This window comes from Sylvia atricapilla, chromosome 17, assembly GCF_009819655.1.
Source record: "Sylvia atricapilla isolate bSylAtr1 chromosome 17, bSylAtr1.pri, whole genome shotgun sequence".
NCBI classification, from domain to species: Eukaryota; Metazoa; Chordata; class Aves; order Passeriformes; family Sylviidae; genus Sylvia; species Sylvia atricapilla.
This window is the reverse complement of record NC_089156.1, coordinates 7262773-7281426: the sequence shown is the minus strand read 5'-3', so window position 1 is coordinate 7281426 and position 18654 is coordinate 7262773. Positions and strand designations below refer to the sequence as shown.

Below are 18654 nucleotides of genomic sequence, written 5' to 3'. Positions count from 1 at the left end.
TGGAAATCTCCCAGAGAAAGGTTTTCTTGTGAGCTTTTTAGTGCTTGCTAAGTTCAGTAATTGTGCAAACAGTCTCTCTTGAGACTGGCTCTTGGATCTCTAGTCAATAGGCAGCCATCCAGATCTAAAACTTAAACTGTATTTTACTGTCTCCTTCTTCTGCCTACCGTACTGGACTCATTTGGAGGGAATGCTTGGCTTTTGCCCTGTATGTGACATAGATACCAGGTCCCTAACACTACTTTGCTTGTTCCTTGTGAACCAGAACTGCAGCCTCATTAGCAGTTTCCCAGTGTCTTGCTATCAGGCTCCTGGAGTATCAGGCTTGGATCTGGCATTCAGTGCTCCAGGAGATGGCATCAAGGTCCACAGAGCCTCTGTTGTTGGTGATAAGAAACAGTTCTATTCCCTGTTAGCCTTTTATAGGCTATGGATAAAGGGGATAAAAAAAAGAAGTAATTACTGTGAGGCCTGACATAATTTATAGTGCTGTCTTTGTCGGATGATGTTGTTCTGTTACATATAATCATTAAATTATTAATCTGCAAGAGCTCTTGCACCTTTCAGCTGCTTTGGGTTAGTGGGAACCAGGATGGATGAGGCATGGACTTCATTATGCCTCACTGCTCACCTTCAGAGGAGAGGGTGTGCTACATCCTTTGTGGTTACCACCTCACATTTGAGGAAAAAGCTGCCTTTGCTGATCTTTTACTGCTGAAAATTGAATCAGTGTTTATATGTGCTGGGTTCAAGGGGAGGAAGGGGGAGGGACTGCAGCACCACTCCTCTGCTTGCTCTCCGCAAAGCAGAAAAGGGCAGAAATGTTATTTTCCTCTGCAGTGTATTCAGCCTGGTTTCAAGCTGTCACAGAACTGGGTGGAGGCATTTTCCCCTTTAGAGTAGTAAAGAAAGAAAATCAAAAGATGACAAAGGATTGGTAACTTCATCGAATAAGCCACAAAGGGGACCTGGAAGGCTTAGTGTCATTGAAAGGGTGCTGGCTCTTAGAGATTTCAGCAATATGAGGTTACCTCAGAAACTGCTGCTCTGGGGACAGATGTCTGATATGCTTCAAGTGCCACGGTTGTTACTGGGGACAAGGGTGGGACCATGCCATGCAAGCAGCATTTTTATGTACACAAGCCTGTGGTGGGTTCTGTGGCTTTGAGCTGTGCTCCGGGGCAAGGGAGATGACAGCCAGTGAACAGGGAAAATGGAGGTGTCTCCTGTCTGTGAACTTCAGGCTGGGCAGGTCTTGCTGCCTTACACAACAACAAAAAGGAATTCGAGGGGTTCGTGAGATGGTTTTTCAGATGGAGACAGGCAGGAGGCAACAAGAGGGGGGAAAAAAGGGGATTTTTGGTTTCATTTTGCAATCAAGAACATGTGATTTCCTGTGATGGCTTGAACTCTGCATAAAAGACTCCAAATGCCTGGTTTTGTTCACAAGGGAAGAATTCCACTTTATTAATAATATTTTTAAATCCCTTCTTAAACATATGCAAATGATTTGCTTGGAACAGCAGTATTTGGGAGGAGACTTGTTTTAGCAGATGTGTTGGTTTGCTGGATTTTTTCACTCATTAGTGGCCTCCCTCAGACACATAGGTTTTATTGTACACTTTCTTTAAAGGGTGACTGATAGGGTTGAATGATGTATTCAGGCTCTTCCTCCCCCAGCTTCCCTCCTGCCTTTACAGCAGCTCACAGAATATCCTATATAGCACAGGCATTCACTGTTTCAGAAGGGTGCTCGTGCCAAAAACTGCTCAGATCTGGAGCTAGAAATCACCAGAAGTGAGAGCAAAAGTTACTGTAAACTCTAGGTGTGAAGGTTTGTGTCTGTGAACTGAAGCTGCGATGTTGAAAACGCTGCTCTGTAAATGTTGACTCTGATTGTGGAAGGCGGTGGCACATGCTGATAGCAGAAGGCTGAGCAGTAATCCGGGTGTTTTACTTTGTCTATAAAGTGAATTTTCTGGCTTGACTTCCTTAAACATTGTTTTGATATAGTCTGGACCTGTAGCACGGAGATGTTTAGCTCCGGGCTGAGCAGTGCCAGGCTGCACTGAACTCACAGTACCGAGGTGCACAGAAGGGACTGAGCTGGCGACTGTCACAGCGTGGTGGTGGCTGTGAGTCCAGCCTCTCCAGACCAGGGGAAGCACAAAGCTTCTCCCAGCTGGGGTGGGCAGAGCAGCTCCTGCAGCCCTGGCTGGCTCCCCAGGGAGGGCTCTCCCTTCCAGAGCAGGACTGCACACCCCAGCATCCGGACCCGGCACTTAGGATTTGTGGCTCAGCAGCCGATTTACTGCTGGGACATTAGTGCAAGCCGCGACGAAGGTTCATTGCCTGTAAAATGGGGGAATCTTATTTATCCACCTGCCACGTGTCCGAGTGCCTGTGGAGTGCTTTGAGAGTAGGCCCTGGCTTTGTGTGAGCTGTTAGCATGGTGAGTTCCCAGAGCCTGCAGATGTGTTCTGCGTCCGTGGTGACTTGGTGTTGATTATAAGTGAAAAATCTCCTAACAACGGGTTGTAAATTCAGAGTTGGCTGTCAAACGTTTTATGCACCACTGTTGTTGCTGCTGTGTGACGCTGTTACACTTTCTTTGCAAACCAGCCTAGGCAAAACGTTGTTTAATCCTGGTTCTTCCTCTTTTTAATCCATGCAGTGAAGGGATCGTGCAGGTAACTGATTTTCCCAAAATTTTAGGATCTTTTTTGCTGAGCTGTGTAATGATCATACATGCCACAGCTACACGTGCAGCTTTGTCGTGGACATAATTCAGAATTTTTTTCTTATGTGTCTCAGCCTCAACCTATTTTTCATGTTGTTTTCCCTCTCTTTTTTATACATTTGCATTAAGTAAGACATTCAGTGCTTGCAGTGCCACTTTTCTTAGAAGTAACATTAATGGATCACTCTTGCTTCTTACTATATCTCATGCAAAACTTCTTGCATTTTACTATTTGTTTTTTTCCTTCTGAGTCGTCATTTAAAATATATAGCAGTGTAATACAATTTGTAGTGCTCTTTATCATGCAAACCTCCCAAGGCACCTTAGAATAAAATCAATAACATCAAAAATAAAATCAACTTAGTTCAGCCATGTGTTGAATTAATTAATTGTTCTTAAAGCAGAGCCAGGGGAAAAAGGCTTTTTTTCACTTTCAGTATCTTTTGCTCGTCAGCTTTGTACTTCACCCCATTTTATTCATGCAGCAGTCAGTGCCAACATGTTGATGATACTTTCTTGTAGATGGTAGTAATGTCGATGGTGCTCCTGCTCCCAGACCAGCTTTGATTATGGAGAGGCTGCTTGCTATTTTATCAGATAGCGAGGAGGAGAAGCTTATGCTGAAATCGGTTGACTGTTTGATATCAGTGGGGGGAGGAAAGGAAGCCATCAAATTAACTCATAAAAGCTTTATTTACGATGAATGGACTTTTTTTTCCCTGTCTGTCGTTATCATCTTGTCTGTAACCCAGTGACCCTGATTATCATGAAGCTGTTTACAAGGTTTAGGTTAATTGGATTTCTTTAACTATTTCCCAGAGCTGTGAGGAGCACAAATACACTGCTGTGGAGTTCAGACAGCATAGTGCAACCCAGTCTGCAAGGATACGGGCTTCTTCCAAGAGGAAGTCGTTCTATTTCATACTCAACTAAGTGCATAGCAGCATGTACCTATCATTTGGCATAATATTAAACAACACCCTCCTTCATACAGATGTGTTCAGTTGCAACTTGTGTTTCCAATACACAAATTACATTTTGCATGTTCAGCAAGAACTGAGCTTATTTTCAGTGAGAGAGCCTTTGAACTGTGTTTTGGTTTGTTTTGGTTTTTCTTTTTTTTTTTCTTTTTTTTTTTTCTCCTTCAGCTTGATAGCAGTTTCACTGGTTTTATTTTTATATGAGGAATCATGGATAAAATAGCTGTGCATTGCATGGCTGCCTAAATAAACGAGACAGGAGGATATAGTTGGGTGAGATCAGGACAGTCCTCTTGCTTGGCTTTCATCTCCTCAGGATGCATGCTCGTTCTTTAATGGCACAACATTGCACCCTCCAGGTGCAATGCGCAACTGCAGGTCTCCAGATAACCCACTTGTTTTATGAGCTGTGTTTTTGTGAGCAAGCCTTCCGAATTTCTCCTTCAGGATTATTCACCCTCTCTTTCTCTTCCTTTTTCAGGCTTCCGTAGGCTCTGAGAAGCTGTTCTCTCCTGCAGCAAATAAAGGTAAGTGATCTGGAGAAATGCTTTCCTTATCTTACAGTGAGAGATTTGGGTTGTGAATCCGTATCGTGCGAATAGCAGGACATCAGTTTTGCCAGAGCCTGTAGCTGGGCCACACACATTGCCTTAAAGATCAGCTTTACGGGCTTGTGATGATTTAAGTTAAAATTTAGAGCTGCATTGTCTCAGTGTGGGGTGAGACTTCTTCCCTTCCAGTAAGATTTGTGTTAAGTGTCTTGGAGAGAGGGATTACTCACAAAGGAGAAGTCAGTCCTTACTGTAGGGGATATGCTTCTCCCTCTAATACAATCAAATCCTCATTTCTTTTAAGCCAATCAGTATTTCAGTGCTGTCTGTGTCATGCTGACAAGGGCTTGCACATCCCTCCCCTGCCAGTGCCCACGGAGCATTTGTGCCTGCACCTCTGGGTTCTCCAGGACACGGTGGAAGGTGCTGAGCACGGCGCAGCCCCACTGTGCTGTCAGTGAGTTACCTGTGATAGGCACTGGGTGTTGCTAAGAGACTGCCTCGTTCCACAGCCCCTTGGGGGCACAGCCACAGATCTCTAAATGCACCAAGCCCTCCTCTGAGGGCTCGGCACAGCCATAAAACCAGGCTGCTCTGCCTTCACGTGTTCCCAGGGATAATCTCACTGAGATGGATGCTGGGCAGAAATGCCAAAGAAACGGCCTTGGAGAGGGCAAACTGTGGTACACAGTGGAAAGCCTTGTGCTGGGAATGGTTCCATTTTGCCATGCAAGGAGGTTTGTGTGGCTCCAAATTAATTGCCGGGGCTTGTGGCTGTCTGCAGCATCCTCTGCTTTGAGCTGCAAAATGAAATCAATTCACAGCAACAGTGGATGTTAGGGGCGTGCAAATACCCCGAAGAGGGGAGATGAGGCCCATCAAAAAGAAGTGATGAAATAACCTTCTTATATTATTTCGGTGGGGCCAAGAAAGGAACAATTTGCAGTTGTGTAGGAGTAGGTGCTGGACATGAACAGGCGTTTTGGTGGTTGTGTGCTCCATCACCTGGATCCAGGCCCAGTTTTTAGCTGGGCTCTTCAGCAGCAGTAACTGTTAGGAATTCTCTTTCTTTCCAAGCTTTGCAGATTTTCAATGCCAAATGTGGAAACCGATGACAAGCCCATTATGTTATTACATTTGTAGATATTTTTACAAAAGTATGCAGCTTTATCTGGGGGAACGAGGGAAATTTAAACAAATGGTGGGGAAGAACATTTCTCTTCTCTCACTTGGCTCGCTGATAAGGCGAACCAGATTGCCCATACGGCACTGCCTCGGCAAAACAAAAATCTTGCCATCCTGCATAATGCCTGGCACAGAGACCTGCTGGAGAGGCTTATGTTGAAGCGTTAGCAGCTTTGTTGGCTCCTCCTTGTGCTGAAGCTCGAGATCCCCCACCCCTTCATACCATGGAGCAGCTCAGCAACATGAGTTTTCAAAATACCTCCCTATCAGGAAGTTAAATGTGCGAATGCCTGTGAATTTGCTGTCTTGAAGTTTGTGTTCAGTGCTGTTTATATCGCTGTGATTTCAGCCTGTTCCTGTTTGCTTTAATGTGGGTGTAGACGTTGCCAGCTTTGGGTTCAGATCATGGGTTTTGTCTCAGAGTTCTCTTTTACCCTGGCCCTGTACCGACGCACCTTGCTTATGGCGCAGTGTGCCATCGAGGACAAGCTCTCCTGGGGCTACCTCAGTATTTGGCACTTGGCTTGAGAGGTGAGAGAAATTCTCCTCGGCAGAGATTTTGTGCAGAAACCCAAACAGTGCTAAATTTTACCCCTCGCCCTGTTATCACTCCCGCAACGCAAGAGCCAGATTTGTCTCTTGCACATGCAAATGAACGCCGCTCCTACACGACCAGGCTCGAGGATGCCATATGGCCGGGAGAAAGTGACTTTCAAAGCATTGCACTTAAATTCCTTTTGTGAGATAAGAGCGTTGATTTAAGGCCGTGTTCTCCGGGGCTGGAGCCGTGGTGGCTCTGTGGGGAGGGGATTAGCTCAGCACAGTTTCCTGATGGGCACACGCATGGTGCGGCACGTGTTCGTCCTCTCCCGTGGGCATTTGCACTGTGCCCTTCTTTTGTCAACACTGGCCGCCTTTTTGGAGAGATATTAGCTAGCAAATGTGCGGCATCCGTGCTGCAGCTTTTATTGAAGGTAACCAGGCTTCTAAAACACATGAAGTGGATTCATTGTCTGCTGCAACTCCCAGTGTTCCCAGTTCATTGTTCGGCGCAACTCCCTCTGTTCCCACAAACTTTCCCTGGGGATGTGTTGTGCCCTGTGTATTTGTTTTATGCCGTCCTAGTTTATCAGCAGCTTAGCAATGCAATTAAGTATTAAGATAGGCGGGTTACGCTTATTGGAGGCTGGAACAGCTGTAAAATGTAACCTTTGACCGCGTTGGAGAGCTCCACAAAAGGCCGGAGGAGCATCTTTTGTCTGGGGCTCTCTGGGTACCGTTTGCCTTTGCCCCGTCCCCGGCGGGGCCGCGGTGGTGGCCGTGCTCCTCCTCCTGACACCAGTTCATCTGCAGCAGCAGATGCACGGCGTGCGTGTCCACTTCGGGGACCAGTCACCATTATGCTGCAGAGAGAGGTGTCCTGACCCGGGGTGACCTCAGTAGTCACAGCTGTGAAATAGGCTGAATGGGGCACTTTGAGCTTCCAGCAGAAGAGGAGATTAAATCCTCTGTGCGAGGAAATAGTAATTAAAAGTAAGAGTGGAGGAGCCCTGATCTGCTCTGCTGACAGTCTTTGTCTTCTGACGCTGAAAAGCGTTTGTTTGGCCAACTTGTCACTGCAGTACAGAGTTACAAGGGCATTTGCTGCCGAGGGCCGGGTGTTACGTCCTCCTGGAGAATAAATCAATAAACAAATAATAAAGGTCTGTTTGCTCTCTCATGCAGCTCCTTTCTCACAGGAATCTGCCAGCCAGCCCTTCCTTTTTCTGAAGGGCGAGTACCAGGAAAGGCAGGGGAAGCACAGCTGAAATCCAGATCTGTCCCTCTGTCTCCAGGTAGGAGCAGGAGGCAGAGGGGTGACAGTCAGGGACAGGAAGGCAGAAGACTTGTGGGGCTGAGGAGGTGAGAGGGACAGTCACCCCTAAGTCACTGCAAGGACCTCCTTCTGCCTGCTGTGATCGTGTTTTGAAGTGTGTGGGGCAGGATAGTTTGTATTTTCTGGACTTGGGCGTTGGGTCCTCACTGCTGGCTCCCTCCAGCTGTGTGTGGGCTTCCCTCCCCTGGCTGGAGGCAGTTGAGCTTTCTTACACCAGTCCTTGCTCCAGAGCTGCTGTGTGCCAGGGAAAGCAGGCGAGGTGCTGCCTTTTCTAGCACAGTAGTCTTGCAGCTGCAGCCCGAGTGACCTGCTGAGTCCCCAGTGTTTGAACCCAAGGCCACTGTGGCAGTGAGGCTGACACGGATGTCTTAAAGGAGCTGTTTCTCTTGCTTGGTTTGATAGCTCAGTGTCCCCAGGGAGGAAAACCTCCATCAGAAAGTGGAGCCTGGGCAGCAGCCAGGGTTTCTCCATTCATAACCCTAGGCAGGCTGTGGGTGGGGAGATGCCTGTGAGCTGAAAGAGGTGTCCAGGAGCCCCCAGGGCATGAGATGCCCATGGAGGAGCCAGACCTGCACAGCCCTGTCTGCCTGCAGCCCTGTGAGGCACTGAGCAGCAATGAGGGGGAAAAGAGCTTTGAAGTCTGTTGAAGACAGTATGTTGCTCCTATCTTTGGATCAGAATCAAGCTGGGCACGGAGGGAGCAGTGTAATCCATCTGTCTGGTGGCACAGAGAGGCTGGCCAGGACCCAGCCCTGCTCTGGCTGTTGGGGGCTCGCTGAGCTCCATGCCTCAATTTCCCCCTCCTGCAAAATGAAGACTAATGCTTGTCAGCCAAGTGCGCTCAGAGACTTAATTAATGAATGTTTGTCAAGCGATTTATCAAGAGATCCTTTTAATGAGAGATTCCATAAACAGTGCAAGGCTTCATTTTCATGGCAATAATAAATGACAGTGAAAGTAAGTCTTATCCTTCCCCCGCATATGCACCCCCCCAGGAAAAAAGATTGCTTACCCTCTGCTCTTACTTCTCCCTGGGTTTCTAGGCAGAGGGCTTTGAAGTGCTATCTTTCATCATGAACTGTACACATCCTCAAAGCTCTAAAGCTCACAGCCTGTGTCTTATCCCTCTGACAAGAGGGAGGCAAGCTTTCTCGGCATGCAGGTCATAATTGTCAGCCATGGGATGTGCCGCAGCCACCCGCCCCAGCGGGCTAATGCAGCTTATGCTTCTTTGAAGTTCCCTCCCTTTATTTTCTGTCCTCTTGACCACAAAACTGTGCCTTGGGCCAGCAAGAGAGATTTCTTGTTCAGAGACGACACTGAGCTCTGACAAGCACATCTGAACCAGAGAAGAACCCTTGTTCCTCTGAGATCACTGCTCCATAATGTTGTTGCCTTAAGGGGACTGTCTCTCCTTTTTCTCTCTGCCTCTTCTCTTCCTTTTTCTTATTCTTTTTTTTTTTTTCTTTAATTCAGCACTAAACTGTCACACTAAATCATTTTAAAAGCTGGAACTACAAAACCTCCAGTGTAGGACATGCTGTTAAAAACTGATGGTTATTACTGTGAAATGGGGTGAGAGGGCAAAGGAGGGGCAGGGGCAGGATGGGAGAGCACCAAGTCAGCTCTCCAGGAGGAACCTGTGAGTGCCCAGTGAAGCAGAAAACAACCTGAATGCAGCTGAGCTCAGAATACTGTGCTTGGCACAGGTTTGCAGCAGCAGCAGAGCTCAAAGGATGCTCAGCACTGACTGGGGAATCAGGAGCCCAGTGTCTCCTGGGCTTGCCTGTGTGCTTTGCTCCTGTCCCCTGGCACTGTGTCTCCAGTTGTCAGGGTCAGAGACTCACTGTCTGGGCTGGGACAGCATCTCCTGTAATCAAGTCCACCTCTCCTTCAGGGCTTTACCTTATTGTGCCAGCAGAGAAAGCTTTTTCAATCACTGAAGGTCTGCACAGACAGAGCAAACAAATCTCTCCATACCCAGTCAGGCAATTAGCTGTGTTTTACATGAATGGAGGTCAGGAGAGATGTCATAAATTTTCCCAGTTTTCTTGTGTGGGGTCCACAGTGGGATCTGAGCTGCATCCTGTCTCTTGATCTCAGTTTTATCCCCATGTTCTGGTTACATTTTGATGAGGTCACCATCTTGTGCTTGATTACCTGTGCAGCCAGGGAGCTTGAGGGGGATGATAATTTACAGCTGAACCTTTGGACAAGAGTCCACCATGATTACAGGCATGCAAAATACTTCCACAGCAGCATCTGTAATAATAAATAAATTAACTAATGCATTTATTTAGATAGCAACCATATTGCTATGGTTTATACAGTGCTCAGGATGCTCTGCAGCTGCTCTGCTCCCCCCATGCTGCATCTCTGGTGATTTTATCACAAGCTTACAATAACTCAGTTTTTCATGAAACCCAGGCCCTTAGAGGATTGTACCAAAATCTAAGATTTAATTTCATTATTTAGGCAAGACTTTAGTCTTCCTGACTACAGAGAAGAGCCTAGAACTTTTAATTCTTCTGTGCTTCAGAGCCAGCAGGCAGTCATAAAGAAGCCCAAATACTTTGGTTTCAGCCTTGTTTTAAAGATTGTTTGTGATTTGTAAAAGCTTCTGGGGTTGGCAATACTGGATACCCTGAGTTAAATGATAAATCCAGTATGTGAGCCCATGCCAGCATCCTCTTTTTGAAAAGTTCTATCTAATTTTGCCACTACCAGGATGAGTGAATTAGCTTTCTTGCATATGTATAGACATAATTATACAGTGGTCTGAAAAGGACTTTGATTTTCAAATAGTATGAGTGGTAACCAAGATGATCACCCAGGTCACCTAAGCTAGTTACCCACATTTCAAACCAAAACTCAACACAGAAAACAATGCAGTGAGTGCAGTATTTTGGTATTGTAGTTTTCTGATTTTGCAGGCTAGGCTCTGGGAAGTTCAGCCTCCTCTTTGGGAGTGGGAATGCACTCTCTGTCTCCCCTGTTAGCTATTCTGTATGGAGTTATTAGTCAGGCTGTAGCCATCCCTATCTGCAGCAGCTGTCTGTGAAATTATGATGGACAAGCAAGAGACCGTTCACCGTAACCACCCTGTCCGGTTAGTTTGGTAAAACTCAGACTGCAAAAGTGGATAATTTATTAACTTTGACACAAACTGAGTGTTGTGTGCCTCCCAGAGTGAGAGCAGCCTCGTGCAGGCCAGCGGGGTTTGCTTGCACCGGTGGCCATATGGTTTGCACAGCCATCTCCGGGCTTCTCCCCTTCCACTGAGCCAGCATAGAGCTTTCTTTGTAGCTTCAGGCTGCAGCCAGGAGAGTTGAAAAGTTGAATTATAAACACTTCCAGGCCTTCTGGTTGGTATCTTGTGTTTTGTTTTGTTAGTTTAAGGATGTGGGGTATGTTGCTGCATTCCTGTCAGTGGGATTAGAATGAATAGAAGCAATACTGTTGGAGATAAAATGTGTTTAATTATTTATTTGAGAATTACAGACTGAAATTGCTTTTTGATTTAAAGCTTCCAAGTCATGGATATGTTTTTGGAGTAGAGAGGGACTCACAGAAACATATATATGCACAATTATCTAGGGTAATGTAAGAAGTCTCTTTGCTCAACTGCCCTTCCTCCACAGAATTTGTTCATTTCCTTAAAGATTTTAAATTTCAAATGTGGCTTTGTTAAGTATCACAGAAAGCTAACAGCATGCTGTGCCTTGCCCACCAAAATGTAAATAAAATAAATAAAGTCTTCGTTGTATAAATGTTATGAAGTGGGTGGTTTATTTTCTTTAATTATGTTTTTTATTTAAAATAAACTATAAAAGCAAAATATTATATATCCTGAACGGGCCAGCACAAACTCATATTGATTGAGTATGCACATTCTAGATTTTCTTGGTTCATGTAAAAGTAGATAAAAGGACCATCAAACTGTAAATCAGAAGAAAAAAGTAGAAATTCCTTCCAAGTACATGTAGCAGTTTACATTGCCTAGGCTTTTAAAGGACGTTTGAAAGATACCATCTTTTTACTCCTTGTTTATGGTTTGTTTTTCTTCTTTCTCAAGTAGCAAAAGCCAACGGGTAAAGTCTCAGTGCTGTCTCCAGCTGCAGTCCCTGGCTGCATCTCAGCACAGAATGATGCTGTAGGGTGGTGATGTTAAGAGCAGCAGTCGCAACCCCCACGAAACTGTTGGGTCTTCTCAATTCTGCTTTTAAAATACCTCAGAGACATGTTTTATTCATGGAGGATTTTGTAAAGCGTCAGTTTCTGACAAAATTAAACGCTGGGTATAAACCTGATTCCCTCTTCCAGTGGATGAGCAGTGCAGGATGAGGGGAGGTGTCTGGTCTGAGCTGTGCCCACCACATCCCCAGGATTGAAATCAGCCTGGCTCCTTGCCAAGGAGACTCCGTGTTCTCCCAGCCCCTCAGGCTGAGTCTCTGCTCAGCCCAGGTCTGTGCTGGCTGTCCCAGCTCTGCGGTGTCCCTTTCCGAGCTGCTCTCCACCCCGAGCTGTGTGTGTGTGTCAGCGGGGCGCTTTGACAGGGTCCCTCTGTGACAGCCACTGGGCGCTCCGGGCACGGCACATCCCTCTGGGACCCGAGCAGGCAGTGCTGGTGCGGCTCTGACCCCAGGTCAGCTGGTGTTTCCTTCTGGGCAGTCACTGGGAGTGATCAATGAGACCAGAGCCTGCTGTTTCATTGCAAATGGATCTGGCTACTCTTTTGTGTGCAGCGCTGGCGAGGTCTGTAAGGCCCAGCAAGAGACTTCAGGAGCAGAGGATGCTGTCAGCGTGTCACTGCTCCTCCTGGAGACCAGACCTTCCTCCCGGGGCAGGGCTGGGGCCGATGACAGGACCCTGACCGGCCTGTAGCAGTTCATGCTGGTTCTGGTTTGGTGTTTTTTCTGTGTTACCTCGGTGTGAAATCAGCGCTGTGAGGGACGGAGCTCTGTCCCTGTCCTGTGGGAGGAGAAGAAGGGAGGCCGTGTGTTCAGCCATGGGGCTGCTGCCGTTTTCTCCTTTAATAACCGTGTGAGCCGTGCACGCATGTGCTCGCTGCTTCCCTCACCTCCGTGCTTCGCTGGCCATCCTTCCTGCTAACAAGGGCTGAACACATTCCCCGTGGAGCCTGTTAATGCTGCTGCCCAGCTGCCTGGGGACTCACAGCATGAGGCTTTCCTTCCATCTCTGCTGCTCCGGGCACTCGGCCCCGGCTCCCGGCCCCGGTTCAGCCAGGTAAAGCCATACTGACTCCATTGACTTCCCTGTGTTTATTTGGGGTTACACCAGTGTATAAGAGCAGGACTTGGCAGAGTGTTTGTGTTTGCATGTCTGTGTTTCTGAAAAGGATACTTGTTCTAGTTTGTTGAGGTTTTTTTTTTCCCCAAACAGTAAATATTTTCTTGTAAATTGCTGGGACAGAAAAGTGACTACAGTGCTTTTAGTTCGCGTAGTTGCTTTAAATTGATGGCAAAGACTTGCAGGAGGTAATAGGAAATTAAAATCTTTTTTATATTTTTTTAACCATCCTGCAAAATTTATTGCAGAATTATATCCTCACTCTGGGATTCTGTCGGACAGTTCAAAAAGCCTGTGGAAAGGTTCTTGTTCACCATTAAATTTTTAAAGTTATTGAAGTAATTTTATGGAACCCTATTAAGTTTCTGAAGAAACATACTGGTTTCATCACTAATAAATTCTTAAAGGCTTATCCATAAGGGAATAGTCAGAGTTCCAGATCTCTCTCCAGTGAAGTGGACATTAACATTTTGCCCTGTTGGAGATATATTCTTAAAAAGTGTCAGCAAGATGAGTGGCAAAGCTGGGGGAGCCTGATGGAACCCATGTACCTCATGAAGTGGGGTGGTAGGTGCTTTGCCAGTCAACCCTGCTGGAGTTAGGGTGGAGATTCTAGAAAGTGCAAGTTTGTTTGTGAGGAGGGTGAGGGTGAGGAAGAATACTGCAGATGCATCTATTATGCAGTGTGCATAAATCCCTGGTGTGGTGTTAAAGTTGGACTGGCCTCTGTTTCTAAGCACCATCATGTTCAAGAGAGGTTGCAGCCTTGAAAAAGACACAGTGAAACCTGGAAGTCCCTGTGTCTCAGGCGCCCGTGGTGCTTTCAAAATAATGCAAAATAATGCGTCTTCTGTGCTTTTGCACCACATCCAGAACAGCACACAGAAACTTCCTCCCAGTGAAAGCAGAGCATCGAGCTGGCTTTGTGCTTCACTCAGTGCTCACAAGCGCCTTTCGTGTGTGAGTGCAGAGCCACCTGATGCACAACCAACGGGCTGGAGGGAAATAAAATTGTGTAATTGCCAGTTTCCTTCAATTCCGCTCCCTCTCCCAGTGTGCATAAAGGAGGCTATTTAAGTCTCAGCTGGAATGAGGCTTGGTAATAAGCAGATATCTATGAACCTGCATCTGCTGCTGGTGTCTGCTAAGTTTGTTCTGTATTTCCACATTTTTTGACAGTCCAGTTTTGGGAGAGATCTGACTGAACGCTCCGTGTCCCATACTGTGAAACCTGTGGAAGAAGAGTTTGTCCCTTCAGTCCCATGAGTCCTCATCCTTGGGACATCTTGGGAAGGGCAGGAGCAGGCAGCATCACCAAAGCTCACATCAGAGTTTGCAAAGCCAGAGCCTGCTCTGTGGGAAGCTGTGTGCAAAGCAGGGTGGCAGAAAAGGGCCAGCCTTGTTGATGAAGCAGCTAGCATTTTAATGTTTCTCAGTATTACGTGATTTGGCTTCCACACAGCTGAGCTGTCCCCAGTCACTTGCTTTAGTGCATGGCTGGCCTTCTCTGGGCACAGGAGAGGTGGTCCCAGTGCGAGCTCTGCAGACACGACCTGATTTAATACAGGCCTAATGGCTGGAGGAGGAAATTTACAGTGTGAGCATTGAATGTTTATACAATAGTGAACATGTCATTATTTTTGTTATTGAACCGGTCTTTGAAACTGAGTTAGAAACATGCTACCAACAACTAGTATATATTCATTACATTCTGTATTGATCAATTTAGTAACCAAAGTGGAGCAAATTATTTTATGTCTTTCATTGTATCAACAGAAATGTTCCCTGAGCGTAATGTACCTCTTGGCCTGAAATATTTTTGTGGTGCAGGCCAGACTCTGGGCTCTTTATGTCATTCTAGCAGTATGTGCTGTAAAGCTGCTTTCAGCAGACATCTGGGGACTCCCTACCGACTGGCAGCACAGTCAGCCAAGCTTGGTCCTGAGGCCAGGGCAGAAAAGGGCCTGACTCAGTGGTTGTGAGCAGCAGAGAACCGTTTTGCCAACCACATGGGTGAGAGTAATTGAGAGGCCTCTGAAGATACTCCAGATGGCTCTGGGAGCTGTAGCAGGAGTTTAGATGCCCCCAAGAGCCCATGTCAGTCCTCTCAAGGCTGGTGCAGTGAGAGATACTGCCTGGGCTACACTGCTGGCAGTCTCTCCCGGTAATACCATTGCTTCACACTAACAGGCCAGCATGGCTACACGAAGAGCCAGAGTTTGAAAACACTGCCAGAGAAGCTCTCTCCTTTTCTCTCATCAATTCTCTCCTCCCAATGATGGAAGAGAACTGAGTCTAGGTTTTTGGCTCAGACAATGCCTGCTGCATACATTTTCTCCACCAAATGGACACAACTATAAACCTCTTTCTGCATCATTTCCTGCAGGCCTGTACTAAACATGCCACCCAGGTGTCCCTGTGTAAAGCCACTTCTTGCTGTGTCTGCTTCTGTTGCTGCTGGCAGACTTGCCTTTGCGTGCTCATGGCAGGGCTCCCATCACAGCGTGTTAATTTTAAACAAACAAAGACTGCATTTTGATTTGGAAGGGACTTTCCCATCAGTTTGTATCAGAGTTTCTCTTAAAAAGGAAAGGCTGGATTTTGTTTTGGTTTATTTTCTGTTTTCCTCTCTTCTAATATGATCCCTGCAATTTTGTTTTCACTGAAATATTGACTGGCAGCATTGCAAATTGCCTGCATGCAGTCAGGAGCTTGCCAGCACTTTCTTACTCAGCTAGCCGTCAAGGTTGTGGATTCCACCACAATCGGTGCCAGGAAAGCTGTTGATCAAAAATATTCCTAACATCTGTGAATCCTCTCCATCCAAATGAGATGTAGTTACATTCTCCTTTTCCCTACGCTCCTTCCAAAGTGTTGCTTCAGACACCTAGAAAGCCCTGGTTGCAAATCATAAGCTGATCTCTGTTTGATTTGCAGCTCCATTTCCAACTCTGTCGAAATCCAATATAAACTTTGAAGTGCCCTTCCCCCAAGCATAATACATGAAAAAATCTGCCTCCAAAGGGAGAGCAGACGGGGTTTCTTTGCCCCAAGCATCATTTGATCCAGATGCTGTCCCATGCTGTCTGTGGCCACTGTGGTCACAGGCCAACAAGGAGGGTCTTGTGTGGGTGGGGAGGGAGGACAGAGTGCAGGGGAGCTGCCAGGCGTGCCCAAAGCCTCTCACACACACACACAGACACGTGTGTGCACACACAATTCTGCCAGCACGAGGAGAGGACTGGGGGCGGGGGGAAAAGCCTGATTTCCCTTCCACCATGTTCCTACCACCACCACCAATTCACAAGCCAACTATTAAATAATTAACGTACCCAGTGGGGCAGGAGGAATCAAAAGCTGTTGTGTTCCCAAGTTTTCTCTGGCTCTGAAAGGCACGTCTCGCTGTGTATTCTGGCACCTCGGAGCGGGTTTTCCTCCCTCCTTCGCCTCCCCCTTATTATCCCGTATGTGTGCTGGAGAGGGAAGTGGCGTTCCCAGCCCAGCGGGGGATGCCTGTTATTTCAGACTAGCAACAGGGGAAAAGGAACAGCCTGTTGCCTGATTGATGTTTGTTTTTTGTGGACGGACACCAAAGGTTCATTAGAGACGGAAGGTTTGGGAGGAGAGGGGGGCAGCGGGGGAGACGCTCGCTCTTAAGGAACTATTGTACCCCTGTGCACTGACTTGGGCCTGCACTTTCTTTGACTTCTGTGAATGTCTCAGCTGTACCATTTTGGCCCTGGCAACTCTAGGAAAATACACACGCCACAGAGGTTCCAGTGAAAGCTCTGCGATGAGGGGGTCAGGGGAAAAGGAAGGGGAGGAGAGAACAATGCAGTAGGTTTTGCTGTAATTAATTTCAAATGTGCTGCTCATCTGTTCTCCTCGGGTTTCAAAGGGAACAAGGGGAGCTTGCAGGGCTTTTCCTACCACATCTGCGTCTTTCCAGAGGTGGGCTTGGAAAGGCATCTTTCCTTCCATCTGTGGCTTTGACCAGTCTGGCAATGTGGAACGCTGAGGGCAGCACAAACCAGGGCTGAAAATGATGTGCTGTCCAGAGGTGGAGGAGAGGGAGAGGAAGGAAGGGTGTGGAGGAGCTTCTCTTCTTACCACACTGGGTAGATGAAGCTGGAGAGACTGAGGACGTTGGTACTGGGTAAAGCAGATTTCTCTGCAAAGAGTTAGGAGAGCACATTTGCTTAAATAACCAGTGTGGTTATATGCTACTGTTGGTTCTGAAATGCATGCAGGTTTTGGTGCAGGTGAACTGCTACAAAACTTTTAAAGGTTTGGGTCAAACTCTCAATCTCTTGCTGACTTAGTGGCTTTGAAAAGTCTCACTTCCTATAATTGGTTGGTAACCAATAAGCTCAGTGTTAAACCTTTGGTACTATGGCATCTTGGGTAGAAATAGTTTCTTCTGATTGCTGTGTCTGAAATCTCATCTGTTGGGCTGTGCTGTATGACACACAGAACAGGAGCTTGGCATCTGCCATAGGGCATTGTCCTTGTGTCCTTTGTCTTCAGGTCTTAGTATCGATGAAGTCACACAATTGCAGCAGTAAAGAGAAGCAAAACGGGCCTGTTAGACTATTGACTTTACTCCCCTCAACAAGATATCCAGATGCTAATTTGATAGCACTATGAATCTTAGCCAGAAAAATCAGTAAAACAGAAACGTAAATTACACTAAATTACTGTTAGTGCTTTAACAGCTCTATTTTCAAATTGCTCCTTGCTTAGAAGCTTGCACTGAACCCTGGAGCTGACAGATAATGACCTCTTGTTTAAACGCGTGGCTACTTTACGATCCTTAGCTCTTAGAAAAACCAACCTCAGTATCGGGCCGTGGATATTTCTGAAGTTTGCCCATAAGGAAAACATTTCTACAGGGTGATTGAAGAAAGTGTTGTCTTTTCTGGTCAGAAACCAATTCAGTGCAGCCACAACATGCTGAATGCCCCAAAGGTACTTGAGGTGGGCGCTTGTTTGTAGTACAGTCCTCTCCAGGATGCCAGTGCTGGTGTGTGACAAGTAGAGCGTGACCGTACAGTGATGAATGTTTCTGTGGTTCTTTAGAAGGGATGTAAATACTGCAGCGCTGTTCCAGGCTGTAAAGGAGTGTGTTGGGTTTTGTAGTCTTACAAACTAAATAGACTTTCTGGCACTGGTGTGGGGCTGGCTGCTGAAAAGCTGGTCAGTGATGGAGTTTCACCGAATGCATGTGCCGTGAATGGGGTGGGGTGGACGTAACTTCTGGCTGTGAGCAGGCAAACTTGGTAAGGAGAACCAAAGCTAAAGGGAGAAGCCCAGAGCTTCTGGTTGTGGCATATCTGTGGAAGACTGCAAGGACTTCAGACCTTTTTCTCTATAAAATTCTTGTGGAGGAAAGGGAAATCACACTTGGAGAACATTCAAACCCACCACTACCCCCTCTTTGTGGAGAGAAACCCGCACGAGAAAGGAGGAAGAGCTAAGTCAAGTCCAGGTTTAATTTCCTGATCCTCCTCCATAGGAAGAAAGATCCCTTCCATTTAACTCTTGAACAAACAACTGCATTGGCCACATCATACTGAAGTATCCCTCAGATTACATCCAGATAAACCTGGATTCCAACATTTGCTCCTGATCATGAATGTTTTTGTACCTTGTGCTTGCCAGCAAATGCAGGAAAGAAGCAGTTACCTGAGGTCTCTGCAGAAAGCACATCTGTTCCTCTGCCTTCTTTGCTTGTAGCTGGGTTGGAGACCATATCCTAATTCCCTGCACACAGGGAGCAGCCATAACAGCACTTTGGAGCACAGCAGGGGTGCTTTGAGTGCTCTCTCAGGAGTCTTGGCCGTGCCTTTCCAGCTTGTTGCCTCTCCCTTCATCAGTTTTGACCATAAGGGAAGAAGAAAGGCGGATGGCAGGGCTGGAGAGAGGGGAGGTGGGGAGCGAGCTGCTGTCCCAGGGCTGCAGTTCTTTCCAGGAGAGCTGCTGTCTCCAAGTGCCACACAGCAAGCCCAGCCT

The 18654-nt window shown here is 46.8% G+C and overlaps 1 protein-coding gene across 18 annotated transcripts in view; it reads left to right on the top strand.

Annotated features, from left to right (window-relative positions):
- The window catches only part of FBRSL1 (fibrosin like 1), a 502004-nt gene that overhangs the window by 442700 nt on the left and 40650 nt on the right, over nt 1-18654 (top strand). For all 18 annotated transcript variants that reach the window (XM_066331469.1, XM_066331467.1, XM_066331461.1 and 15 more), the window contains one exon: nt 4202-4247. In XM_066331469.1, coding sequence (XP_066187566.1) covers nt 4202-4247 — 46 coding nt within the window. The remainder of the gene's footprint in view (nt 1-4201; nt 4248-18654) is intronic.